Source organism: Balearica regulorum, chromosome 11 (assembly GCF_011004875.1).
Source record: "Balearica regulorum gibbericeps isolate bBalReg1 chromosome 11, bBalReg1.pri, whole genome shotgun sequence".
Classification (NCBI taxonomy): Eukaryota; Metazoa; Chordata; class Aves; order Gruiformes; family Gruidae; genus Balearica; species Balearica regulorum.
Window position 1 is genome coordinate 12,120,199 of NC_046194.1, and position 27,951 is coordinate 12,148,149.

Sequence of the window (27,951 nt, forward strand, 5' to 3'; positions counted from 1 at the left end):
GCCGGGGGTGGGGTGGCTGTGGGACCGGGACGCCGCTGTCCCCCTTCCGGGCCCGGGTCCGCTGACGTTGGCGGTCCCTCTTCCCACAGGCCGCAGCCGCCATGAACCAGTTCAACTTCGGGTCGGGTGCGGCGGGAGGCGGTTTCGCTTTCGGCACGCCGAAGACGGCCACCACGACGGCCGCGACGGGCTTCTCCTTCTCCACGCCTGCCGCCTCGGGGGGCTTCAGCTTCGGGAGCGCGGCCCAGACGCCTACCAGCAGCCAGCCCGCCGGTCTCTTTTCCTTCAGCACGCCGGGCACTGCCGCGCAGCCTGCCAGCTTCAGCTTCGGGACGCCGGTCACGGCCACCGCGGCTCCGGCAGCAAACGTGTTCCCGCTGGGGTGAGAGAGGGGCCCGGGGGTCGGCCGGGCCCGGGGTGGGGGTGTTGGCTTGCTGAGTGGCCCTGGCCGCGGCGGGGTGTGAGTGGATGATGCCCGCCTCCTCGTTGGTTTGGAAGTGCTTTGCAAGTAATTCTCAAGGGAGCAAGGCTGTTGCTTTTGTGTCTTAGAATTCCTGCTGCACACTAGCATGCTCGGAAAAGCGTTTGGTGAGACCTGTTCTTTGTCAACAACCGACTGTTTTGGATGGCTGTTAAGAACAAGCTGTTCGAGACTTCAGTCTGGGATTGGGGTATTGATGCTTGCGTGAAGAAACGCTAAGACTGTGTCTGAGTGTAAAACAGCTTGTCCTTTCTGATCTGAATCTCGAGCACTCAGAATGTTTCTTCAGCCAAGTGGGACTGTGTTGTCCTTCGGAAAGGCTGTAAGCTCTGAGAGGATTCTTCAGAACTGCTGTTGAAGCTTCCCAGATGGGAGCAGCGGGAAGGGAGCTCAAACGGGGGATAGCAGTCAAAGTTAGTTGAAGAGAAAGTAGTCTTATGTAGAGGAAGTGAAAAGGGTTCTTGGGAGCTGAGAGAATAAGCAACTTCACTTGAGCTGCCGTAAATGTCTTCTGGTGCCTGAATGGCGGGAATTGGTATAAAGAGACTTAACGGAGGACTGCGGACGACAGGAGTTGCAACACAGTCTTTGTCAAAATTGAAACATAAACCTGGTCAAGTGCACGTGTTTTGGAAGGTGGTTTCTGCTGTCAACAGCAAAGGTCTATAAGCAAGTTGACTCAGTACTTGACTGGATGCGTTTCTCAAACAGATTAGCTTCCTTTCTTTTCTTTTCTTTTCTTTTCTTCTCTAGTGCAAACGCACCAAAATTAAACTTTGGAGGCAGCACTGTGGACTCAAGCTACTGGAATCACGGGCAGCTTTGGATTTGGTAGCTCTGTACCAACCAGCGTGGCCTCAAGTCAAGCAGCAGCCCCTTCTGGCTTTGTGTTTGGATCTGCTGGCACCACCACCACCACTGCACAGTCTGGGACAGCCGGAGGGTTTACTTTCTCCAGTGGTACCCACAACTCCGGCCGGCACAGCCAGCTTCAACATCGGCGCTGCAGCTCCGCAAGCAGCGCCGACAGGGTTGACCTTTGGAACAGCACCTACAACTGCTGCCACCACTGCTACCACCTTAGGAGCTCCAACCCAGTCAACCACCCCCTTCAGCCTCGGGGGGCAGCCCACAGGTGAGTGCCTGGCCTTAAATGGCAGCTCTAGTCAGGAAGTCCGTTGGCACGGAGGGCAACCGGGGATGGCGTGCGGGTTCTGCAGCCTCCTGCTTCGCTGGTGTGAAATGAAGCGAGTGGCTGGAATCAGTGGTTTCTCTGATATGCTTGTCCAGGGTCCTCAGTGATGGAGTAACAATTGCTATTTAGCCTTTGAGTTTGGAGAGTGAGGCTGAAATAATTTTGCCAGTGTGTGTGTGTAAGCACCAGCTGCATTTGAAGCTCTCTTAAATGTTTTTGGTGGGTTTGCAGGTGCAGAGGGAAAGGGCTCGGAGTGGTGGGGAGGGGGTGCCGCAGGATGCGCCCGGCCCACAGTGCCAAACCACTGTTCACCTCCCCGACGGCGGGGCCCTGCCCGCTCCTGCAGAGTGCGGCAGAAGTTCAGTTTGCAGCTTTTGATTTACTTGTTGGTGACAGTGCAGGCCTTGGAGGGAAGGTCATCAGCTCTGGGGTGAGGGCGATGTCCATCTGCGTTGGAGTCATCCTTGAAAGGCTTTGTAGGTAACGAGCTCGTTAGGCCTAGTTAATTTCCTGGATAACATAGAATATTTGTTACATTGAATATTAATGTTTTTCTTATTGCTTCTAACTTGACTATTGCTGTGATCAGAGGAAACTACAGTGTGTCTGTAGTAAAAGGTTTGTCTTTTCCTTTTACGTATGCTGCTTGTTCCAGTTCTAAACTTTGGGTCATTGCCTTCAACAGCAGGCCACTAGTGCACCCACGGCAACGCTGACCACTAGTACCAGCCAGGGACCCGCTTCGTCCTTTTGGAACCAAACTTGGAGGTAGGAAGTGATTTTAGGAAATAATTCCTCAAGGTGGCTTTGTGAATCTGCTGTCCTTCCGGGAATAGTTTTCTAAACTGGAGCCTGGAGATGGGCTGGAAGTGTTTGTTACTGTGAGTTTGCAATGGCATCAGTAAGCTGTGACAGTGCATACAGCCATTGACCTTAGTGTCCTGTTTGTGGTTTTGTTTTTTTTTTTTTAATTGTGTCCCACGTGCCAAATTCTGTTCTGTACTTGTTGCTGGGGCACAGTGGAAGGAGCCACAGGTTTAAGGGGTACATCGGAAAGGAGCTAGAGTTGAAGTAGAATACAGGAAAAATAGTTTAAAATTCCTACCTCTATACCAAACCTGGTGTAGATGGGCAAATTTGTGTCCTGTTGTCAGCATGATTCTTCTGAAATGGGTGAGAGCTTGGCGTGGTCCTGGATGCTTTTTCTGTTTGTAGTAACACCCGCAGCTGCTACAACTGCCTCCGCCACCACAGCCTCCATTCTTGGTTCAACGGGGCCTACGTTGCTTGTGTCTATAGCGAGTTCTTCAGCACCGTTGTCATCTACCACCACAGGCCTCTCACGTAAGACACAATGTACAGATTTTATCTGTTGGGGGAATAAACACGCAGCACAGTTGGCGCAACCTGTCAGTAGCGCAGCTGCAGATGTTGGGGTAATATGGGAGAATTCAAAAGGTCAGCTCTTCTCGCTGTTTGCCACCTTCCCTCTTTGCGATTTCTGGCAAGTTGCCTTCAGTGGTGAGGCGGGGAGGGTTTTGTTCAAAACAAGAATAGAATAGAATATTTTCAGTGTGAAGGGACCTACCACGATTGCCTAGTCCAGCTGCCTGACCATTTCCGGGCTCACCAAAAGTTAAAGCATGTTATTAAGGGCATTGTCCTAATGCCTCTTAAACACTGACAGACATGGGGCATCAATGGCCTCTCTAGGAAGCCTGTTGCAGTGTCTGACCACCCTCTCAGTAAAGAAATGCTTCCTAACATCCAGTCTAAATCTCCCCTGGTGCAGCTTTGAGCCATTCCCATGGCGTCCTGTCACTGGATCCCAGGGAGAAGAGCTCAGCATCCTCCCTCTCCACTTTCCTTCCTCATGAAGCTGTGGAGAGCAATGCGGATGCCCCTCAGCCTCCTTTCTTCAAACTAGACAAACCAGCACCCTTTGCTTACTTTAGCATTTGACAGCAGTTAAATGTTAGATATTGTCTTCACTGGCAAATCCTTGAGCCACACTGCCGAGGTCGCAGAAGCAGGGACTGGGAGAGTGCAGAACCGCCCACTGTTGGAGAAGATCGGGTTCGAGAATATCTAAGGAACCTGAAGGTGTACAAGTCCATGGGACCTGATGAGTTGCATCTGCGGGTCTTGAGGGATCTGGTGGATGAAATGGCCAGGCCACTCTCCATCGTATTTGAGAAGTCCTGGCAGTCTGGCGAAGTTCCCGCCGACTGGAAGAGGGGGAACATAACCCCCATTTTTAAGGAGGGTAAAAAGGAAGATGCAGGGAACTACAGGCCGGTCAGTCTCACCTCCGTGCCTGGCAAGATTATGGAGCAGGGCCCTCCTGGAGACTATGCTCAGGCACATGGAAAACAAGGAGGTGATTGGTGGCAGCCAGCACGGCTTCAGTAAGGGCAAATCGTGCCTGACAAACTTGGTGGCCTTCTATGATGGGGTTACAGCGTCCGTGGATAAGGGAAGGGCAACTGACATCATCTACCTGGACTTGTGCAAGGCATTTGACACTGTCCTGCACGGCATCCTTGTCTGTAAATTGGAGAGAGGTGGATTCGATGGATGGACCGCTCGGTGGATAAGGAATTGGCTGGTTGGTTGCACTCAAAGAGTTGTGATCAACGGCTCAATGTCCAAGTGGAGAACGGTGACGAGCGGTGTTCCTCAGGGGTCGGTACTGGGACCGGCGCTGTTCAACATCTTTGTCAGCGACGTGGACAATGGGATCGAGTGCACCCTCAGCAAGTTTGCCAGCGACACCAAGCTGTGTGGTGTGGTTGACACGCTGGAGGGAAAGGATGCCATCCAGAGGGACCTGGAGAGGTGGGCCCGTGCGAGCCGCATGAAGTTCAACAAGGCCAAGTGCAAGGTCTTGCACGTGGGTCGGCGCAATCCCAAGCACGAGTATAGGCTGGGCGAGGAATGGATTGAAAGCAGCCCCGAGGAGAAGGACTTGGGGGTATTGATTGATGAGAAACTCAACATGAGCCGGCAGTGTGTGCTTGCAGCCCAGAAAGCCAACCGTGTCCTGGGCTGCATCAAAAGCAGCATGACCAGCAGGTCGAGGGAGGTGATCCTGCCCCTCTACTCGGCTCTTGTGAGACCCCACCTGGAGTACTGGGTCCAGCTCTGGGGGCCCCAGTACAAGACAGACATTGAGCTGTTGGAGTGAGTCCAGAGGAGGGCCACGAAGCTGATTGGAGGGCTGGAGCACTTCTCCTATGAGAACAGGCTGAGAGAGTTGGGGTTGTTCAGCCTGCAGAAAAGGTGGCTCCGGGGAGATCTAATTGCGGCTTACCGGTTTCTGAAGGGGGCCTACAGGAAAGATGGTGAGGGACTGTTTATCAGGGAGTGTAGTGACAGGACAAGGGGTAATGGGTCTAAGCTGAAGGAGGGTCGATTTAGATTAGATGTTAGAAAGAAATTCTTTACTGTTAGAGTGGTGAGGCACTGGAACAGGTTGCCCAGAGAGGTTGTGGAGGCCCCATCCCTGGAAGTGTTTTAAGGCCAGGCTGGATGAGGCTTTGGGCAGTGTGGTCTAGTGGAGGGTGTCCCTGCCCATGGAGGCGGGGGTTGGAACTAGATGATCTTTGAGGTCCCTTCCAACCCTAACCATTCTATGATTCTATGATATTTCAAAATAGGTGAAGTGACAGTAGCTTGGCACCTGGGTTGTTGAAGTTTCCTGAAAGAATTGTGGGGCACTCTGGCTATATCATAGCTTTGGCCTGCCTTTTCTCGTGTCGTGTCTGGATGGTCTTGGTTAATACAAATAAAGACCAGACGGAGATGGATGAGCAGGCAGGGTAGAGCTTTTCAAAGGGGCACTGTATTTAACAGGTTATGCAAACTCTTAATGTTCTCTTCTGTTTACAGTTGGTGCCCCTTCCACCGGGACAGCCAGTCTTGGAACGCTTGGGTTTGGGTTAAAAGTTCCTGGAACAACAGCTGCCGCAACAAGCACTGCCACTAGTAAGAACTAGATGCTCAAAGTAGCTGACGAGAAGGAAGCCTGACTTCAGTGCCGTGTAGTAGCGTAAAGGGCCACGTTGGTGTAGCAGCACAGCAGTTCTGATTTCCAGTGCCCTCCAGTAACTGAAAATAGCACAGTATTTCTTTCTCTGATCCTCCTTTTCCGTCTCCCCAAATGCAGATGCTTATGGCTTCCGAGAGCCTGTCCACAGGAAAGGGAGTTTGGGAGACGGAAGGCCCGTAGGCTTTGACCTTTTCTCAGGGTCATTGGAAAGCTTGTTTCTGGAGTGACTAAAGAATTGGAGCTCAGTGCCTAGAAGTGGCCTGTGACTGGCAGATAGATGCTCTCAGCTTGTGAGAACATAGAGATCTCATCTCCTGCAAAGATGCAGGAGAGGAACTGGGCGTGCTGATAGTTATTAGGTCTAATATTAAAACATGAGAAGATCGGGAGCGGTGTGGGCTAATGCTGTGCTGCTTTGAGTAATGCCCAAGCTAAGTGCAGGCTGACAGTTCCTCGTTTTACTAGAGCTACTAGTCAGGCATTTAGCGTCTGCTACTTTTGTGTGAAGATGTGCTTTGTTCCCTTCTTGACAGATGTGGGATTTGTATTTTGTTAAAGGGACCTATTTGAGCTCGAACAGCACTGTGCTTAGAAGTGTATCTTGGACCTGTTTCTTGATTTGTTAGATGGCAGGACGTGTTCTCTTCTGTTGCTTGACTTGAATCTCTCATTTCAGGCACAACTTCTGCTTCTGGCTTTGCTTTGAATATGAAGCCATTAAATACAACTGGTGCCATTGGAGCTGGGACTTCTACAGCTGCCGTAACCACAACAACAACCACGTGAGTATTTTTGTTACAACTGACTATTTGCTGACTGGGGCAAGAATGCTGGTGTCTGGTGGAGGAAGGTGAAATGAGTGTTGTCAAGTTTGTATTTTGGTTTTTGATCTTGTGTTCTGTACTGTCTCACACTTCCTCTCAGCGCACCTCCAGTGATGACTTATGCCCAGCTGGAGAGTTTGATAAACAAGTGGAGTCTGGAACTGGAAGACCAAGAGAAAACACTTTCTCCATCAAGCTACGCAAGTTAATGCCTGGGATCGGACGCTGATAGAGAATGGAGAGAAGGTAAGGTGACGTCCAGTGTAACCTGATTTTGCTTGCTTAGATCGTTAAAGGCCTTCATTGTTACAGGTGCAACAAGCCATCCAGTGGGACTTTCTCCTTGGAAAAAAAAAAAAAAAATAGATGTGAATTGTATCTGGGTGCTTTTGAAAGACTGACTGTCTGTCTGTTCTGGTCTATAGGCACTGAAGCTTGGAAATCTGTTCTGTGAGTTTACACTATGGTAACAAGTTATCTTAGGGTGGAGCTTTCAAAGCCAAACTGCCATTATGCAAATATCGGTCTGTAAATCTTTATGTAACTGTTTCTTGTTTCTAGTAGACGTTTGTATGGTGCTGGCTTTCACAGTTCCACCGCTCTTCTTTTATGAGTTGACTTTTGGATTTTCATAGTATAATTAAGTGTCTTCTGTTTCCAGATTACTTCATTACACAGAGAAGTAGAGAAAGTGAAGCTTGATCAGAAGAGGTACAAAACTATGAACACTTGAGATGATTTTGTTTCTTTTTTGCATCTTCCTGCGTTGTGGTACGGCAGCTATGGTTACATATGTAACCTCTAAGTAAAGTACTTAACGTTTTCTCTTTTTCAGACTGGATCAGGAGCTAGACTTCATTCTGTCACAGCAGAAAGAGCTTGAAGACTTTGTTGACCCCTCTGGAGGAGTCTGTGAAGGAACAGAGCGGGACTATCTACTTGCAGCAATGCGGACGAAGAACGGGAGAGGACGTAAGACAAATATCTGCTTGGAACATGTGATGAGCAGACATATGTGGTGATGATCGATCAGTAAGAAGTACAGTTGGGATGCATGACAATATTGATCTATCAATGCCTTTGTCAAACATGTAGTTCTGTTTTATGCATGGCAACTTAGATTTTATGCGTTAGAAACAGGGGAATTGTGACTGGAAGCCCTTGAATCAGCATGAAAAGCTCTTTGAATGTTGTTCTAATCAGCTGTCTGGGGAAGGTTCCTAATTTTAGCGTAATGTCTAAAAATTAGTGCTTATTTAGCGATAGGAATGATGAGAGCAGAATGTGTGGCTCAAGCACCCTTCTAAGCCTTAAGTGTTGAATGGTAAGCAGGGTAAATAAATAAAATTTTTGGTTCAAGAGAACCAATTCTGACCTTGGTTCCCATGCATTTTGCAGCTATAAACTGGCTGAAAACATAGATGCTCAGTTGAAGCGTATGGCACAAGATCTGAAGGACATCACTGAGCACTTGAATACATCAAGAGGCCCAGCAGACACAAGTGACCCGGTAAATACAAGCTTTATTTTTTTTCTATATTCGTAAAGGGGCAAAGGATATTAAAACAGTTCTAACTCTTTGTTTGTCCACTTGTGCATAGTTGCACGCTGTTCGTAGTTGCAGCCCTGGAAGGGTATTTTTGTTTTGTCTTTGGGTGGTTCTCTTCTGGTACGACTTGCATTAGAACACAACACAAGCCAGCCTGACTCACATACTTACTCTGCAGTTCTGTTAATAGTTTTCATAGAATCATAAATGGTTTGGGTTGGAAGGGACCTCAGAGATAATCTAGTTCCAACCCCCCTGCCACGGGCCGGGACATGCTCCAGTAGACCAGGTTGCCCAAAGCAGTATCCAACCTGTCCTGGAATGCTTCCACTTTCAAAGTATCTCATTCTGGTATGAACTCCGGTTATTTTCTTGTTGCCTAACTATTGCCTAGATGACAATTTATGTCAGAGGCATTTCTTAATGTTGGTCCAGCTACCTGCTCCACCACTTGCATTTTTCTTGTGGCAAATCTAAATTTTGTTCAGAATGCCCTCTGTAGCTGCTTTTTCCTTATAGTACTTTTGAATCCTCTTGAAAACAAGATCTGACTTACCAGCTCTTTCTGATATGTATAAATTGATCTTGATACTCTTTGTGGCTTTACTGAGAAGCTTTTTTTCAGTAAAAATTCCCCTTCGGTATTGCAGACTGAGTTTTTTTCCCCACGCCTTTTTACTTTTGCCACCTCTAAGACTAAGGTGATTAATGTGGTGGTGGTTCCTAGGTGTGAACTGGAATAAGCCTAAGCCACAGGCATATACTTTAAAGCAGTCTGTTTTCTTGCTGGTAAAGAGAAGCAATGCAACACAGTTGCTGCACATGCTTCCCCGGGAAGGTGGCTGCTAAGTTAGTGGAGCTGTACATATGAGAAACTTGATTGCGTCATGTTCCAAAAGCAGGGACGGGCGGGCTGTCTTTTACTGCTCTTATTTGTTACACTACATAACAACTGACTTGCACCTTCTCTTTCACTCAGCTTCAGCAGATCTGTAAAATTTTGAATGCACACATGGATTCATTGCAGTGGATTGACCAGAACTCAGGTGCGTGTCATCTTGCAGCTTTTTGGGAATGTAAATAGAAAGCATGTTGCATATGTGCAAGTGTTTCTTGAACATAAATGAATTCTTGAAGATCCCTGAGGAATCTTCTCCTTCTCACCTTCAGTGACATTGTCCCTTCTGTGCTTGATTTCTCCTGATGTGCATTAAGGTCTCTGCTAAGAAATTCCTGGCAACTGCTAATGTTTTACAAAAAAAGCACTGCTTGAAATGCATCAGTGCAAAGCAGAGGAACTTGAAAGGCTCGTGCTTTGCTCTGTCAGGCTAAGGTTAAATATTTCAACTTCTAAAATGTTGCAGGGTTCCCTTTGGAATAGGTAAACAGGTGAGGCAAGGGAGGTGTGTGTTCAATGTTATCATCCTCCCCCCCCTGCAACTGGAAAGTCAAATCCAGGTAAGACTGAGCAGCATGCATTTATCTGCAGGCGTGGTAATTCTGGAGTAATAGTGTGGACACTTCACAGTAGCAATAACTTGAGATGTAGCGCAGGCCAGAAGATGAGCTCAATAGTGAAAACTTGACAGTTGTAGTGACTGTTGTTTCATGTCTTGGATTCACCCTTAACTAGTATACCATGGTGCCATACTGGGGGAAGAAAAAAACCAAACCAAACCCAGAAAAAAGGGAACTTTTCTCTTGGGGAGTGCCTTCTTGTGAGGGACTCAAGAATTCTACATGGTTTTGATTTTAACTGATGTTAGCAGCCGCACAGGTGCATGGCAGGATAAAGCAGTGCTGCTCTCAGCAACACCAAGTGGCACAGTCTGGCTGCAGTGCTGTGAAAGTGCTCACAGCTGGTGTGCTTCTTGGGTGAAAGCAGGCATACTACCATCCCTATTTAAACAGTAGTATTGGCTTAGGTCAGGATTTAATTTGGCTGTTTCTTCCAGAACATATATGCCTACTTCCACATTCCAAACGTGACTTTGTTGGGAAATGTTGTGCTGCTCCTGTGGCATCAGAATTCTGACTTTACAGAATGCATGTGAAAATAGCAACCTGTTCCCTTTAAATTTTCATAGAAAGGAGACCCATTTTTTTCCTCTGTCATTGAATACCAAAGAAATTGTCTTATTGGTTAATAACGATTCATTCTCTCTGGGAAATGTGCATCTAAAGAAACAAGTCATCTTCAGTTCACCTTCAAACAAGAAAGAAGCAATTGCAGCTTTTAAAAAAGGTTAATGTGTGTCTCTGTTTCTGTGGGGTTCTTAGCAAGGAGAAGAATTCCTGTTACTGTGTGCGCTTGAGTGGCACGGTGGAAAAACAATTCACTTTTGAAGTAAGCCTTTGTGTGGCCCTTGCCATTAGTAAATTGGGTAGGCCTGGAAGGACACGTTCCTTAACATTCTTTTTCTATTAAGAAAACCCCAAATCCCACAAACCAGAGCTGAGATATCTGTGCTGTGGGTAATGTTACCTCTTTGCTTCCTGTGGAACACCTCGAGGACACAACAGCCAGTGATCTTTTGTAGGCATACTTACACACAGTGGCTATTAACTTGTCTGTCTTGTTAAACAATTATGTGCAACTGTGGCACTTTATTCAAATTACTGTTAACCTAGACTGTGACAATTCAGTGGACTTGCTGAACACGGGCACAGGGTGGTGCTGCTTCCGCGAGTGAGGAGGAGTGTTTGGACAAAGCCTTGTTCTGACTTTCTGCCTCTTCCTGAGGGAACCAGAAAGTCTTCTCTTTTGTAGTTGCAACTGAATTCCAAGTTGAGCGAGAGAGATCTGCGAGACAGGGGAGCAGACTGTCACTTTTCAAAAATTCACCATGCAAAAATGATTATGGCATAAAAATGGCAAACAGAAATGTGTTGCTTAGTGTGTTACTGGAAGATTCTAGGTTTGGCATGCTGTACAAAATAAAACCGAACCTGGAATACCTGTCTCCAAGCCACAGGCCGACATAAGGCCTGTTGAATTGCTTCTGATAAGCTTTCATGGAATGAAATGAGAAATTGCTTTAGCTTGTGCTGAGATTTTTTTTGTATATCGCAGTGCCTGCTGCGTTTCCAGCTGATGATCCATCAGTGGCTTATGAATTTCCAAATGGGTGATGTGCAAAAAAGAGATGACCTGTGTTGTCGCTGCAAGTGCTTCTGCAGCTCGTCTGTGCGATTGCACCGTCTTTTCTGTATTTACAGTTAAAAGCTTGTTATGGCTGTGTGATATCCTGCAAGAAATATGTATATACTTGTAACAGGTTGTGTGGTTTGCCTGTAGTTTGCATAATTCAGAAGGAGTTTAGGCAGGCGGTGAGTAGGGGAAACTGGTGTATCCAGCAATTGCTATTTCTTAACCTGCAGACCAGCTTTTGCAGTTCCTGTTCAGGGAGGGTTTGCTCTGCTCTCTGAGATGCAGTGCCCTGAAAACTGCAGCAAACTGGTATGGCAAACAGTGTCAACAGCATGTCCCGGGACTGTTCCGGTTCTGCCTGCCAGTCCCTGAATGCCTCAGAATACTGTTTAGACAATCTCCTTTGCCTTTGAGCGCGGCGGTGCTTTGTATTGGGTTTTCCTCCCTCTTTCTGCAATGTCAAGTCTGAGTGATTGTCAAAATGTTTTTTTCTTTTTCCTTCTGCAAGCCAAGCTGCGTAGGGTTGTGTTTTAGGGTGATTGTGAGATTAATCGCTTGTTTCTCCCACAGCCGTGCTGCAGAGAAGGTAGAAGAGGTGACAAAGGTTTGTGAGAGTCGCCGCAAGGAGCAAGAGCGCAGTTTTCGGATCACATTTGATTGATTGACTCAAAGTTTTAAAGGGTTAACTTAAAATCTCCGCCGGAAAGCAGAGGTTGTTGGGGACTTTGGTCTCAAAGTATGATCTGGGTTTGTTTCTTTTCTTGCAATAAAATCTGTTGTTTGTTTCCTACACCAGTCTTTGCGGTGTGTGACTGGAATTCACCGACTCCAGTCTGAGACACTGTGTGAAGTTTGTGCAGGAAGTATGCGTTCTTTGTCTCTGTTCTTTGTAACTGCGTGCAGACTGGTGAGATACACAAAATGCTGCCCTTGAGGGATTTAAGCAGTATGTGACTCCAGGCTGAGCTCTGCAGTCCTTAAATGTAACTTGACTACATTCAACCAGGACTTCATAAGCTTTTATTCAGGTCGTTACGGAGATGGTTTAATGAAAAGCTGCCCTCAGAAGGAGCTGCAGCAGTCCGAGAGACTCAAATTCCTCGTATAGCTATCTGGAATTTGTGTTTCTTCTGAAAGGGGGTCTTGTTTTCTGTACTTTTGGCAATAAACAGCTTTTGTGCTGGTACCTGTAAGCAGAATTTCTACGCAATTAAAAATTATTAGGTGTGCCAGTAGAAAAAATGGTACTTGTGGGGTGATTTGGTGTAGCGTAGCTTGTTCAGATCGCAAGGGTGCAGGAAAGAACATGGTCAACAAGTCTGCTGTGAAGACATGTTAAGAAACAGAGTCATACCACCACTTTTTTGATGAAATGCGATTATAATGCACGTTCCAGTGTATCTTTATTAATAGAGGGAAATGAATGATCACATGTTTAGCAGAAACTGCCCTCACACTCAATTTTCCTTTGCACTTTATGCCTCTGTTCTGCAAAAAGCTGAAAGGGTGCAAATAATGTGTGACAGGCTTTATATTTCCCTTTCTCTGCCTGCACCACATCTGCCTTGTCTTACATGTTGTTCCCTGGAAAAAAAGGGAAGGGCCTGCTTTCTAGAGTAATGTACTGACTTTAATGTGAGTTAAAACTTGTGAGTTGCTCTTTCACTCTTTCTTTTTTACCTCTCTGCCCATTTCATCCTCTTTAAAGGAGAGGAAGTCTCATAGATGCTATAGATGAGGCTGTTGTTCAGGGACGTGTGGGAAACCCTCGGAGAGGGCTCCAGATACTTCGCTACAGCTTTTAATCTGGGAGTGGAACCATTTCCCTGCCTCAGTGACTGCTACGAATCACTAATTTTTAACTCTGACGCATGCCCTGCCCTGGCGCCCCTTCCGCCCTGCGCCGCGGGCGCTGCTGGGAGTTGGAGTGTCGGGCGGCGGCGGCTGGGAGTGCCACGGCCATGCGGCGGTGAGTGGGGTGGGCCGGGGGTTGCGGGCGGGGAGCGGGCCCGGGCCGGTCTCCGCGCGATGTTTCCTCGTGTTTCAAAACGGCCAGTGCGGGGGTCGTGTCTGGCTTTATCCCGGGTGACAGCGCGGCCCGGGGATTCATTAGGCGCCTCGCGGGGCACGATGTTCCTGTGGAGACGGCGATGCCTTGGCAAGCTGGTTTTTGGGCGGTCTGCGGGGGGTGTCATACCCTCCTGGAGCCGCTACGGCACTACAAGCGGCAGCGAAAGCTTTCACCTGAAACTGGGCCTCTCAGCGATGCAGAGTCGGCCCAAAACGGCTTCCCGGGACTGGCTTGGGCTCCCGTCCCGGCCTGCGGCTGAGCCGCGCTGTTGCGCTGGCCTGGTTCTCGGGCGCCCAACGGCTCGGCAGAGGCCCGCCGGTGGCAGGAGTGCCGTCCCCAAAGAGGGGCCAGCAAGGGCCTCAGCTGCCACACAAAAATACGTGCTGTCTGTGAGGTAATGATGGAAGCGGTGGCTGTCTGTCTGCCTGGAAGCAGAGGACCCCAGGAGGGGAAAAGGAACTTTCCATGGAGTGCTGCTCAAATTTACCGTTTTTCTTCTCCTTTGCAGTTTTCTTGCTTTCTGGAGTCGTTTGAAACTAGCAGTGTTCTGTTTAGGTGCTGATACAAAACAACTTCCAAGCAATAAAAATAAGATTGCATCTATTTTATTTTTTTTTTAAATAGCTTCCTGGGATATTTTAATGTTTTTCAAAGTAGTTCCAAATCTGTTGGCTTTCCAGTTAATGTTTAGTGGGAGCTTTGGTCAAGTAGTTTTGATTCCTTGTTGTGCTTTAAATCCTGTAAAAAACAGTCAAGAAGGTAGAGAGAGGCTGTAGCAGTGGTGTGTTTTGAGCAGTGTTTTCCTGGTTTATCTTACTGACCGCCCTCTGTGCTGTGCTTGTGTGCCCCAGGGTCAACAGCAGCTTGTCCAGTGATGAGCTCCTCCTAGAAGACTTGGAGACAGAAGGAGAGAGGGCTAGCTGAAGAGCCTCCTTCACCACCAGCTGATACCACTGTCTCAATCGAGCAGTATGTCCTGATCGGGCCCCTGGGGGTGCTGCCAGCGGGGCTGGTGAGCAGAGTCTGGCCCATGTTATGGTCAGCGGCAGTGTCACCTCACTGAGGCCTCCTTCCCAGGGAGATGTTGGTGCAGGCAGTACCTGCCAAAACAGCTGTACAAACCCTTTCCCCTTTGCTCGGTCTCCTGCCTGGACACCCCAGCAGGAGATAAAGAACTCTTGTCTTCTGGAGCAAACACTGGTGGTAACTTATTTTCATCTAACAGGTGAAAATAACCAATTTGCCTGGGCGAGACGCAGGGCTGAGTTTCTAGGCTGAAGAGCTGGTCCCTGTGAGGCTGGCCTGTGTTTACACCTGTGGGGTGTTTGGTGTTACAGTGTCACAAGGTGCCTCCTGCCTTGTGGGATCTTGTGGGCATGGAAGAGGGTCCAGGAGAGTGTGGCTCAATTGTACTTTGGGAAACACAGCATCTCTGCCTAGGTGCAGCAGGGACCAAATGTGAGTGGGGGGGAGAGGCTAGCCCCTTCTTATTCCCCTAGTTTCTCAGCGCTAAGTTGTTTCTGCTGTTCTGTTGCTTTGGGTTACAGGTGCAAGTCAAAGCGGAGATGCTTTGCGCCTGCAGCTTTTTACAAGCCTTTTGGCGAAGAGGCTGCAGGGGCTTTGACGTTGTCACAGTTCCAGGCCCTGCAGGAGAGCAACAAAGAAACTGCCTCTCTCCGAGAACTGGGGCTCTCCTGACTCAGAGATCCTGCTCTGGAAGAACCAGGCTTCAACAGGGAAGGTTAGGCATGCTTCTGCTCTGATGTGAACATGGTCAAGTTCCTCTAACCCCTTGGCCTATGGCACTCTGGTAGAAAATTCAAGTCCTTGTAAGCCCTCTGGTAAAGAATGGCCACTCCATGTATATCTTGCCTTTAGGCCAGCATGATCCTGCATTTCTTCTGGCCTGTTTTCTTTGGTGAAATGGTCTGTGCTAAAAGCTGTTGTGGAGAGAAGAGTTGGTCCTTTGGAAAACAGCAAGACCTGACTATATTCTTGTCTCTGCCTCATGGTCTCAAGCAGATCATTTTACCTGTTTGCACCTGTGTAAGAAGGATTTAAAGGCTGGAGGAGAAAAAGGAAGAAACATTTCAAAGCACTTCAAACCTCTTCTTTTCTGTATTTTGACACATGCCTGGATCCCATGGCTGGCTTGGATAGCTGTCTGTACCAGGGGTTTTGTACGTTCTCAGGGGCTTGCAGATGCTTCAAAGGACTTGAAACAGCCATGTAAAAACAGCAGTGCAGAGCAGTTAGACCAAGTATGTGATTGCAATGACGTGTTCCTCCTCAGGTGCAGTTTGCAGCAGAGCAGTGCCAAGGGAGGCTTCTCACCTTCCCCTGCCTTCACGCTTTTCTTTGATGTTCCAGAGACAAGGGGCTTTTGGGGTTGTCATGTGTTAGGTGCACTGGAGTGTCCTGCTTTTAATTTGGTAAGCCAGACAGTGCAATAAAGGACTTGGGCTGACCCTCTGTCTCTCCTCTTCTTGAGCATTAGCTGTGTGCAGGAGGAAGCTGTCTGCAGTAATCATGGGTTTGCCTCTCTTCAGCTGAAGTCATTACTTGCTTTGGTGTTTAAATGCAAACCCAGCCCTGGTGTGACCTGCATTAAAGCTTGGGTTAGAGAGGGGTGGTGTTAATTTAAAAATGAAAATTAATGTCAGCAGTACCAGCTGTTGTAGTTGGTATGAAATCAGTTCTGGGATGTTTAGAAATAAAGATTAGCAAGGCAAACACTACTCTGATAGAAAGGACCAGTGATATTAGGGTACGTTGTCTACAGCTCATGAGAGAAGAATAATATTGAGAAAGTCCAAGTCAGGTAGCAGTGTGCAGCTTTTTATGTGGAGGCCCTGAGTGAAAGACAGAGACGACTTCATATTCATACTCATTGGAGCTCTCAGCAAAGTACTGAGTGCAGGCTTCTGTTATTTTCAGCTGCTAAGTTGCAGCTTTTTTTGAAAAGAAAGTACTATAAATGATTTCCCAGAATTGCTTTTCCATATAAACAGCCTTTTGTGCCCCAGGGAAGCTGTGAAATGGTGAATGGAAGCCATGCAAATGTGGGCCCATGCAGTCAGGCGAGAAGGGAGAGGTACCCATGGGTAAATCTTTGTTAGATTGTGCTCAGTGCAGGGAGAAAGCCTGGTTTCTTTCCTGAGGCAGAAGGGTCTGACATAGTAATTCTCAAACTGAATTGAGAAAAGAAATCCACCTACAGTCCCATAAAAGTGTATTCTCTGGCCTCTGATAGAGGTGGATGGGGGAACAGAATTGCCCCTCCAGAAGTTGGGGTATATATATCTCTGTGCTTTGGCAGCACGAGTCTGGTGAATTTTAGCAGTGCCCTGGCCCTGTGAAAGTGAGGTTTATTTATACAGGAATGCTTGCTCATAGCCAGCTTACCTATGAGGTCTGTACTGCAGTAGCTGGGTGGTTTCTGGGAGCTGGCTCATGTGAAGCTGGTCAAGGGTTTAAGTCCTCAGCATAAACCTACCCTCAAGTGCCAAACAGCAGCTTGGGGTCCACTTTTCAGCAAATAAGGTTCTCTCAGTGACACCAGGGTCATAGACCAAAAGCTTGATGGAAACTTGAGCTCGGGGATGCTATAGGTGTGGCAAAAGAAATACCAAAGGGGGTTTGTGCAGATAGTGTAGGTGGCTTTAGAAGATGGCTGTAGCTGTGATGTGGTTTAGCCCCAGCCGGCAGCTGAGCACCGTGAGCTGCTCGTTCACCCCTCCCCTGGCGGGATGGGGAGGAGAAGGGGGAAAAACAAAGGCAAAACCTTGTGGGTTACGATAAGGCAAGGGAGACGGAAACAATCAACAACAGTGCTGATAACAGATTTTCATAATGGGTGATAACAGAAAGTAATTTACTGGTCCGAGGACCGGACAGATGCTCAGACCATCCTGGAGCCATACCAAACCTGCCGCTCCCCAACTAGCCCCCTTTTATGGTGAGCATGACGTCACATGGTATGGAATAGCCCCCTGGCCAGCTTGGCTCACCTGTCCTGGCTCCTTGTGAAAATTAACTCTATCCTTGCCAGAACCAGGACATTATGCACCCCTTTATTCTATACCATCTACGTCATGCCCAGATTATTCACAGATACCATTCCCTTACTCTGTGGGCCATCACTCTAAGATGTCTGTCAAGTTCATTTCGTCCATGGCTTTGGGTTCCATCTGCCATTACAGTCTCTCAGAGCAGGAGCAGTGGTGCATGCTGCCGGATTGTTGCACGCTGCATCTGGAGTTTTATGGCTGGTGTATCTGGCATGGTCCATGCTCACAGTCTGCATGTTGAAGATGTGATTTTTGATAAAGTTCCTGGGCACCAGTTGAAGGCAGTTCTAGTTCCATCATCATGGCACTTTGTTCAGTTTCAAAGTCCATCCTTCATTAGTTTTGGGTGGTTCTTATGGTTATACCATTGATACAGTATATCGCTATTAATATCATGCAATTTAATTTATTGGCTATTTTCACCCAAAATCAAATCCCCTTGGGGTACACACTGGACTTCCCCATCTTTTCTCATCACCCACCAAGTGCGCCCTGGTCCCTGAGCAAAAGCAATCCCGCAGATCGGCTTGCCTGTGCCTGAAGCAGGGATAACCCAGACTGGTTTACCCAACATATTTTTTCATGCGCACGACAGGAACTTTATCCCCTTCTACTGGGTGTGGAAATTTTGATTGGGCAGGGCCAGCTCGATTGGCAGCTCCCCTAGTGTTAACTAACCAGGTGGCCTTTGCTAAATGTGTGTCCCAGTGTTCGAGGGCCCCACCACCCATTGCTCTCAGGGTAGTTTTTAGCAAGCCATTGTACCTTTCAAGTTTCCCAGAGGCTGGTGCATGATAGGGGATGTGATACACCCACTCAATACTCATGCTCTTTGGCCCAGGTGTCTATGAGGTTGTTCCGAAAATGAGTCCCATTGTCGGACTCAATTCTCTCTGGGGTGCCATGTCGCCACAGGACTTGCTTTTCAAGACCCAGGACAGTGTTCCGGGCAGTGGCATGGGGCACAGGAGATGTTTCCAGCCACCCAGTGGTTGCTTCCACCATTGTAAGAATGTAACGCTTGCCTTGGCGGGTTTGTGGGAGTGTGATGTAGTCGATTTGCCATGCTTCCCCAGATTTATATTTCAACCAGTGTCCTCCATACCACAGAGGCTTTACCTGCTTGGCTTGCTTGATTACGGTGCACGTTTCTCATTGATGGATGACCTGTGAGATGGCATCCATGCTCAAGTCCACCCCTCGCTCACGGGCCCAGCTGTATGGCGCATCTCTTCCTTGATGGCCTGAGGTGTCATGGGCCCACCGAGCTAGAAATAATTCACCCTTACGCTGCCAGTCCAAATCCACCTGAGCTACTTCAATCTGGGCAGCCTGATCCACCTGCTGGTTGTTCTGGTGTTCCTCAGTGGCCCGACTCTTGGGTATGTGGGCATCTACATGACGTACCTTTGCAACTACGTTCTCTAGCCAGGCAGCAATAGCTTGCCACAATGGGGCAGCCCAGATGGGTTTGCCTCTACGCTGCCAGTTGCTCCGCTTCCACTGCTGTAACCACCCCCACAGGGCATTGGCCACCATCCATGAGCCAGTGTAGAGGTACAGCGTTGGCCACTTTTCTCTTTCAGCAATATCTAATGCCAGCTGGATGGCTTTCATCCCTGCAAACTGGCTCGATTCACCTTCTCCTTCAGCAGCTTCTGCAACTCGTCGTGCAGGACCCCATACCGCGGCCTTCCACCTTCAAGGCTTTCCCACCGTGCGACAGGACCCATCAGTGAAGAGGGCATATGGTTGCTCATCTTCTGTTAGTTTATTATACGGTGGGGCTTCTTCAGCACGTGTCACCTCCTCCTCTGGCGACATTCCGAAATCTTTCCCTTCTGGCCAGTCTGTGACCACTTCCAGAATCCCTGGATGATTGGGGTTTCCTGTTCGAGCCTGTTGTGTGATCAGTGCAACCCACTTACTCCACGTAGCATCGGTTGCATGATGTGTAGAAGGAGTTCTCTCTCTGAACATGCAGCCCAGCACTGGCAGTTGGGGTGCCAAGAGGAGCTGTGCTTCAGTGCCAGTCACCTCTGAAGCAGCTCGAACCCCTTCGTAGGCTGCCAATAGCTCCTTTTCCGTTGGAGTGTAGCGGGCCTCGGATCCTCTGTATCCCTGACTCCGAAACCCCAGGGGTCGACCTCGAATCTCCCCTGGTGCTTTCTGCCAGAGACTCCAGGTAGGGCCATTCTCCCTGGCTGCGGTGTACAGCACATTTTTTACATCTGGTCCTGCCTGGACTGGCCCAAGAGCTACGGCATGAACTATTTCTTGTTTAATTTGTTCAAAAGCTTGTCGTTGCTGAGGGCCCCATTTGAAATCATTCTTCTTCCAGGTTACACGGTAGAGAGGGCTTACTATTAAACTGTAATTCGGAATGTGCATTCTCCAGAAACCCACAACACCTAAGAAGGCCTGTGTCTCCTTTTTGTTGGTTGGTGGAGACATGGCTGCTAGTTTGTTGACAATAGCCATTGGGATCTGACGCCGCCCATCATGCCACCTTATTCCTAAAAATTGGATTTCCTGCGCAGGCCCCTTCACCTTACTTCATTTTATGGCAAAGCCAGCCTGCAGCAGGATTTGGATTATTTTCTTCCCTCTCTCAGAAACTGCCTCTGCTGAGTTGCCCCATACAATGATGTCATCAATGTGTTGCAGGTGCTCTGGGGCTTCCCCCTTTTCCAGTGCAGCCTGGATCAGTCCATGGCAAATGGTGGGGCTGTGTCTCCACCCCTGGGGCAGTTGATTCCAGGTGTACTGGACGCTCCTCCAAGTGAAGGCAAACTGTGGCCTGCACTCTGCTGCCAAAGGGATCGAGAAAAATGCATTAGCTATACCAAGCGTGGCGTATCACTTGGCTGCCTTTGACTCCAGTTCATCTTGAAGTTCCAGCACGTCTGGCACGGCAGCACTCATCGGCGGTGTGACTTCATTCAGGCCACGATAGTCTACCGTCAGCCTCCACTCTCCATTGGACTTCCGCGCTGGCCCTATGGGACTGTTAAAGGGTGAGTGGGTTCTGCTGAGCACGCCCTCACCCTCCAGTTGACGAATTAGCTTGTGGATGGGAACCAGGGAGGCTCTGTTAGTGCGGTATTGCCGCCGGCGCACAGGTGTGGTAGCAAGCGGCACCTGTTGCTCGTCAACCCTCAGCAACCCCACAACAGAAGGGTCCTCCGAGAGACCGGGCAAACTAGACAATTTCCTCCGCTTCCAAGGCACCTATTCCAAAAGCCCACCGGCAGCCTTTTGGGTCTTTGAAATACCCTTTCCAAAGGTAGTCTATGCCCAGGATGCACAGAGCCTCTGGCCCAGTCACAATGGGGTGCTTTTGCCACTCATTCCCAGTTAGACTTACTTCAGCCTCCAGCAGAGTCAACTGTTGGGTTCCGCTCCCCCACCCCCCCGCCCCCCCTCCGCCCCGGTCACACCAGAAATAGATCGCCGTTCCACCCCTTCTTCGTTCAATGGCATTAGGGTACACTGTGCACCGGTCTCCACTAGGGCCTTGTACTCCTGTGGGGCCGATGTGCCAGGCCCTCGGAGCCAGACACTCCAATAAACCCTGTTGTCCCTTTCCTCCACCTGGCTGGAGGCAGGGCCCCTCTAATCCTGCTCAGCATAGTCACTACTCACCTCTTGCAGAAAGGACTTAGAAGTCCCTTCAAGAGGCTCATAGGTGCCATCAGGCCTTCCACTTGATCTGGGGGGCTGCCCGGTGGAAACTGGAGCAGCATCCTTTCTGGAAGAGTCCCTTTGTACAGCTGTCTTGCCTTGTAGCTCATGTACGCGTACCCACAGGGTTGAGGTAGGCTTCCCATCCCATTCCCTCATGTCTTTGCCGTGGTCACGCAGATAAAAACCACAGGATGCCTCGTGGTGTGTATGCTCCATAGCCCCTCTCCGGAGCAGAAAAACGCTTACTCCTAACAGCTGAAATACGGGTCTGGGCAGGTGGGGAGTAAGAGATGTCCTCTTTGAGTTGCCGGACCTCCTGGGACAGTTTCTCCACAGCCGAGACGAGGGAGGCAGAAAGGCTCTCTTCATATTGCCAGAGTCGGCCAGCCACTTCATGCACCGTGGGTGCCTCTTCACTCTTCCAGTCGATTACTGCCAGTGAGTTGGCGTACCACGATGGTGCACTTCGCACAAATTTTCGCCACGTGGGTCGTCGAGTACATTGGACTTCATCGGGGTCTGTGGGCAACTGTGCGTTGTCCGGATCGTAAGAAACCATCTCGCTGCACAGCTAATTCCCTCAGCTATTGGATACCTCCCTCCATGGTGGTCCACTTGCCTGGCCGACATACGACAGCTTCGCTGAAAGGACACCTTTCCCTCACGCTTGACAGGCGTTGCCTCCGGAGGCCGAGGGCCTCTGCCTTCTTCCCACTTGCCTTGTCAATGCCCGCTTCCCTAGACAAGGATCCCAGGTGCTTGGCCTCCCTGCCCTCCAGTTCCAGGCTACTGGCTCCGTTATCCCAGCAGTGGAGCAGGCAGGTAATAATGTGCTCCCCTGGAAGGTGGCTGAAGTCTTGCCGCATACCTCACAGCTCACGCAGGGACAGGGCTCGGGTGATCACTTCTGGGCCCGGCTCTTTGTCTTGTTCTCGTGATGGTCCCGGTTCATCCTCATCTCTCTCACTAAGCGAACCGCTTTCTTTGTGTATTTCTTTTTGTGTCGAGGGGCGACTGATACTGATACGGGTTGACCTTTTGGCTCGGCCACAATGCCTGTTGCAGGGGCTTGGGCAGCTGCGGTGCCTGTGTGTCCGCTCTCTCCCTCTGGATGGTGCTGTCTACTGTCAAGCAGTGTTTGCTAGATTGTGGCCAGGGCCCGGCACCGCGCGGTATGTTGTGTCTCCTTAGAATCCCCACAGCGTTTTCCTTTCAAATAGTCTACCATTTTATGAAGGTCTTGCAGTTGCTCAGGAGCGAAGCTCCAAACCATTGGGGGTGAAAAGGTCTCTCTCGATACTCGCCCATACTCTCCCACATGCCATGCCAGCCCTGCCCATTCAGCCTTGGGGAAGATCCCTGGCTGCCATTCTTGAAACAATTTTTGCTAACCCTGAACGGGAGTGGGAAAACAGGCAGGAGACCTAGCAATAGGAATATACGGGCCTGGACATTCCAAGGGTATTCAACCGTCTCAAAAATTGTCGTGACCAACCAAAAGGGAAAAGGGGAGGCGGAAGACTGGGAGAAGGTATCCCCCCTCTGTCTTCCCCATAGATTGGGTGCAAACTATTCATCAAGTCTGAGAAGATGCTGACCAAGGTACAGGCATGACAGAAATGCTACATACAAGTACTAGCTCAGGACTCATGACTGTCAATGATATCATAAATCAATATCACACAATACAAACACTATGAGAATACGAACCCCTCTTCCAGAGGTGATAAACAGTGCCGCAGGGATTACATAGAGTAAACACGGGTTTACAGAACAGAGCCATGTGACCAAACAGCACATGACTGTGACCAGTGACTGTTTAAATGACATTATAAATGCTTATAACAACTTTGTTTTAACATGCTCAGACTTGTTGTTATCACAAGCCTTTGTGCCCCACATTGGGCGCCAAAAAAGACTGACATGGTTTAGCCCCAGCTGGGAGCTGAGCACCACCTCAGTCACCCCTCCAGCGGGATGGGAGGAGAATGGGAAAAACAAAGGCAAAGCCTCGAGGGTTTGGATAAGGACAGTTTACTGGGACAGCAAGGGAGAGGGAAACAATCAATAACAGTACTCGTAACAGATATTCACGATGGGTGATAATGGACAGATGCTCAGACCATCCTGGAGCCATACCAAACCTGTCGCTCCCCGCCTAGCCCCCTTTTATGGTGAGCATGACGTCACATGGTATGGAATAGCCCCCTGGCCAGCTTGGCTCACCTGTCCTGGCTCCTTGTGAAATTAACTCTGTCCTAGCCAGAACCAGGACAAGCTGGCAGAGGCAGGGATTGCTGGGACACAGGCACCATTAGACAGTGAGGCAAGGGGAAGGAAAGCAGCACAGGAGAAAGGGGCTCTTTCTCCACTTCTCTCAAGAACTCAGGCTTGCTGAGTGGTTGTATTTCTGTCCTACCCTTGCAGTAACAGGACCTCTTGGTGACCTCCTCTTTGGGGGATGGTTCCTAGTTGCACCCACTCCAGGGCTGGAGGACGTGAAGTCTGATTGCTGGCCGAGTGTCTGAAGAAGCAGCACGTGCTGTATCTGAGCAAAGCTGTGCCTGTCTTCCAGGGCTCTGGGCTGGGAGCAGCCCCAGAGGCCACGCAGGACCGACTCCATGCCATCCAGGAGAAGATGGAAGAGCGTCAGCGCATACTCGCTCTGCCCCAGAGGTTTGCTGGCAGCAAGCAGCTGAGCCGGCGGGAGATGGAGATTGAAAATGCCCTCTTTCAGGGAACAGACCGCCACTCCTTCCTCCGAGCGCTCTACCACCAAGGTTTGTAGGTTTAAGACTGTTCCTCCCTTTGCTCCAGCATGGAGAGCCAGGGTGTGTGGGAGTCCAACACATTTCTGTCTGGCGTTCTGTCCCTGAAGACATGGTTCTGTTCTGGCACTGTGTGGGAGGAGATACTTTCCTCTCTTACATGAGCAGATAGAGAGTGGGGCACTCTGAAGGATTTAATATAGAGACTTGTGAAGTCCATCTCTGTTCGGAGAGCATGGATCTCATTGACGTGCTGCATGTACTGCAGAGCCCAGCGCGGTATGTGGGAGAGCAGCTGGGGTTACGCTTTAGTAGAGCCCAGAGGTCCCCACCAAGCTGCACCAAGTAACACAAGGTGCCTGTGTGGGGCTGGAGATGTCCCTTCTCTGATTTAACTGAGTCTAACAAGGGTGAGAGGGAAAGGCACAGAGCAGGAAAGAGTAGGAGGGACTTGTTAAAGGCCCCTCCCAGTAGCCAAAGTGGAAAATGGAGCCCAGTTGCTGATTCCTAGTACTGTCCCCATGGATGACAGCACTTGCAGTGTTGTCCCCAAGCCTGTGGCTTAATGCGACTTTTCTGGATGGAGAGTCAAGTGTTGTCCAGAGATGGCAAAAACTGCTCCAGTCTGCTTTAGCTAGAGAACATGCGGGTATGAAGCTCCAGCCCAGACAGATTTTTGTATGTGACGTGGTTTAGGCCCAGCCAGCAGCTGAGCAGCCCGTGCCGCTCACTCGCTCACCCCTCCCCTGGCAGGATGCGGAGAAGAACGGAAAAACAACAGCAAAGCCTCGAGGGTTGGGATAAGGGCAGTTTACTGGGACAGCAAGGGAGAGGGAAAACAATCAACAACAGTACTGATAACAGATATTCACAATGGGTGATAACAGAGAACAATTTACCGATCCAAGACTGGTCCCGGAACCACAGCCACAGCCGAAATCGCGCCGCCCCCTCCCCCTTTTATGGTGAGCATGACGTCACATGGTATGGAATAGCCCCCGGCCAGCTTGGCTCACCTGTCCTGGCTCCTTGTGAAATTAACTCTATCCTTGCCAGAACCAGGACAGTATGTAAGATAGTATTAAATAGAAGATGAGGAGGAACTTCTAAACTCCAACTCCTAACTCCTAAAACACCACTTTGATCAGTGTCGACACTGTTTTAAGCTATAATGTCCAGCTGACCCATTGTCCTCTGGCCTCTGCTCCCTCCTTTGGTGTCAGTGTTGTAGCATTTAGCAAAACCAAGAGGCACCAAAGTTGAAGCTTGTAGGCTGGGAGATGCCCCTCTCACTTCTGTCCTCATTTCCATTGAATACAGTAAAGGAGATACCATTGGGTAGGCAATACCATGGACCTTCTTTAAACTCAGGAGCTTAAGCTGGAAGCAAAAAGTTTATATTCCATGTAGTGGTGTAGAAAGGCAGTGTGGCACGTTCTGGTCATGCATGCAGGAGAAGAAAGGTGTGTTGAAGGAGTCGCTAGAATGTGCTGAAATGTGGCTGCAGATAAGCTAGTGAGGATAGCTCTGGAAGAAATGAGCTCTGTACAAAGCACTGGTGGAGCTGCTGCTCTCTGCAGGTTCATCCTGAGCTGGGACACCAGCACTTGCTGGCTGCTGGGGCTACTCTTCTTGTTTTAAATAACCTGCAGGGCCTGGTTGGCAGCTGCATGGAGAGTGGGTCAGAACAGAGTTTCTCCTGTCCGTGTTTCTTCGTGCAGTCTGTGCGTTTTCCAGGTTATTGGTGGTAGTCATATTACCATGTTTCTCCATTGTGGATTAGATGACACTCAAAAGAGGGTAACAGATGAAAAGGACCCCATGGTTCATCTGGAGGGTGTTTACCAAGAGCTACTGAGCAAGAAGTGGCCTGAAGAAGTCCAGCCTACCAAGAGTCACCCATGCTTGTGCCCTTCCCTGGCCCTGCAGGGACCTAAGGCTGAGGAGTCATCGCTTGTGGACCGGGAAGAGCAGGCAGAACAGGCAAGAAGTCCCAGCCTTCCTGCAAGAAGTCCTCACCAGTCCCCTCCAAGGCTTGTGATTATCAAAGAGCCTGTAGAGTTTGTCCCGGAAGAGGAGATCTGCAAGAACCGTCTCTCAGAGGAAGAACTTCAGAATATACCTAGGTTCTCATCCTACCATCCTGGGGAGCCCAACAAGGTATGTTGAGATGAACCAGGATTTAATCATCTTCCTCACTAGCATGCTCTGAAGCTGCTTCAGCAGGCAAAGGCTCCTCTTTTCTGTTGACTGGCTGTTGCCTGGAGGGTGCTTGGTTGATCCTCCTGGCCAAGGGAGAGCAGCCTCCACTCTGGGAGGGAAGGGGACCTTTAGATCTATTTGGAAGTTGCTTGGCCTGGCAAAGAGCTGTACTTCAGACCCCAGCCCTTCCTGGCTTTAGCAGGTCAGTAGTCAAGATGCCCTCTCCCTGTTTGGGCCTGACAGACCAGCTGTGGCTTTACTTAAACTGTGCTTAACTGATAGCTGGGGCTTGTTGCGTTTCATAAATAACTGGAGCTATCGGCATTTGTGTCGTGGTTTAACCCAGCTAGTTGCTACTAAGCACCAGGTGGCCGCTTACTCCTCTTCCCCAGTGAGATCAGGAGGAGAATCAGAAGAAAAAGGTAAAACTCCTGAGTTTGGGATAAGGACAGTTTAATAGGACAGCAAGGAAGAGGAAAAGAACAACAGTGCTAATAAAAGAATATACAAAGTAGGTGATACACAGTGCAATTTGCTCACCACCCAGAACCCAATGAGCAGCGATCCCCTCTCCCTGGCCAGCTTACCCCTTATATGCTGAGCGTGATGTCATATGGTATGGAATGCCTCTTTGGCTAGTTTGGGTCACCTGTCCTGGCTGTGTCCCATCCCAGCTTCTTGTGAAAATTAACTCTTTCCCAGCTGAAAAACATGACAACTTGGAGCAGGCAAGCATGATGATGCCTTGAGTCCAGAGCTGCCTCTCTCTGTACAACCACCTGTCTTCCAAACTCCATTGTTAGCGTGCAGGTGGAGGAAGGACTGGGATGGCAGAGGGGCTGAACTAATTCATACCTTTGAGGTGTATGGACTTGGGATCAGGTTGAAAGGTGTCTGTCTGCATGGCACAGGCTGGTGGCTAACCCTCTGTCTCTGGAACAGGTGCTGTATTTGAAGAACCTGGGCCCTCGAGTGACAATGAAGGACCTAGTGTCCTTGTTTGCTCGGTTCCAGAAAGAGGACAGCCCCTCAATCCAGTTCCGCCTCCTGAGCGGCCGGATGAGGGGTCAGGCTTTCATCACCTTCCCTGGTGAGTTGCTGCCTTGTGTCTCTCAGTTCTTCCCTGACCTGTGAGGGTGCTGTATCTTCCTACAGGGCACTGGGCTGGCGCCAATCCTGCTCTCCAAGGAGGAGGAAGGGAGTTCACACCCTCCTCTTCCTATCATGCCATAGTCTTTTCCCTGGACTGGAAGAGGATTCATCAAAACAGAAGGCATGCAGTGGTGTTACGTACCATATTTATATTCAGCACGTCGTTCTGGCTGGAGAATCCCAGTGCCACACTGGATTGCGGTGCAGGCTGAGGGTCCATGAGCCAGGAGTATCTGCGTGAACACCATGTGTGTCTGTTCTAGAACTTGCCATGTAACCTGCACCCATTTTGCTCTCTTGTTGCAGATATTCAGTCAGCCCAGGACGCCATGCTATTGGTGAATGGGTACAATCTGCAGGGGAAGCCGCTGGTGATTGAATTTGGGAAAAGCAAGGGTCATTTGCCAGAGGCTAACTTTGCCACCCCCTGCTACTTTGCTGGAGAGAACCCCTCTGCCAAGTAAGGGATGGATAACCAGGAACCTCATAGATTTGCATGGGCCATGGGAGCTCCTTGGTCATAACTGGGACAGTGAAGGACTGTTGGGAGTTAACGTGCAGGTCCATAAATCTCACAGTGGGGAAGGGAGAGAGCTGGGGACTGAGTTCTTCCTTGAGAGAGATGGGCACTGTCTTTACACTGTTGGGGCATACTGGCTTTTTCCTCCTGTTCTACATGTGTGTCTGCCTTCTCAGCCCTTTGTGGCAAGGAGGGAAGAAGCTGTGTAAATAAATGTATTTATTATGGTA

General features: G+C 49.4%; 1 protein-coding gene and 1 pseudogene across 1 annotated transcript; both read left to right on the forward strand.

The window, feature by feature from the left end:
- Positions 1-46: 46 nt before the first annotated feature.
- LOC142603354 (nuclear pore glycoprotein p62-like) lies at positions 47-14,289 on the forward strand (annotated as a pseudogene).
- On the forward strand, positions 13,123-27,951 carry RBM41 (RNA binding motif protein 41). The gene is given in 10 exon segments (XM_075763429.1): positions 13,123-13,220; positions 14,174-14,240; positions 14,243-14,264; positions 14,267-14,291; positions 14,870-15,017; positions 15,019-15,063; positions 23,655-23,859; positions 25,631-26,007; positions 26,992-27,139; positions 27,508-27,951. Coding segments are annotated over 10 exon segments (1,293 nt in total). The 3' UTR covers positions 27,666-27,951.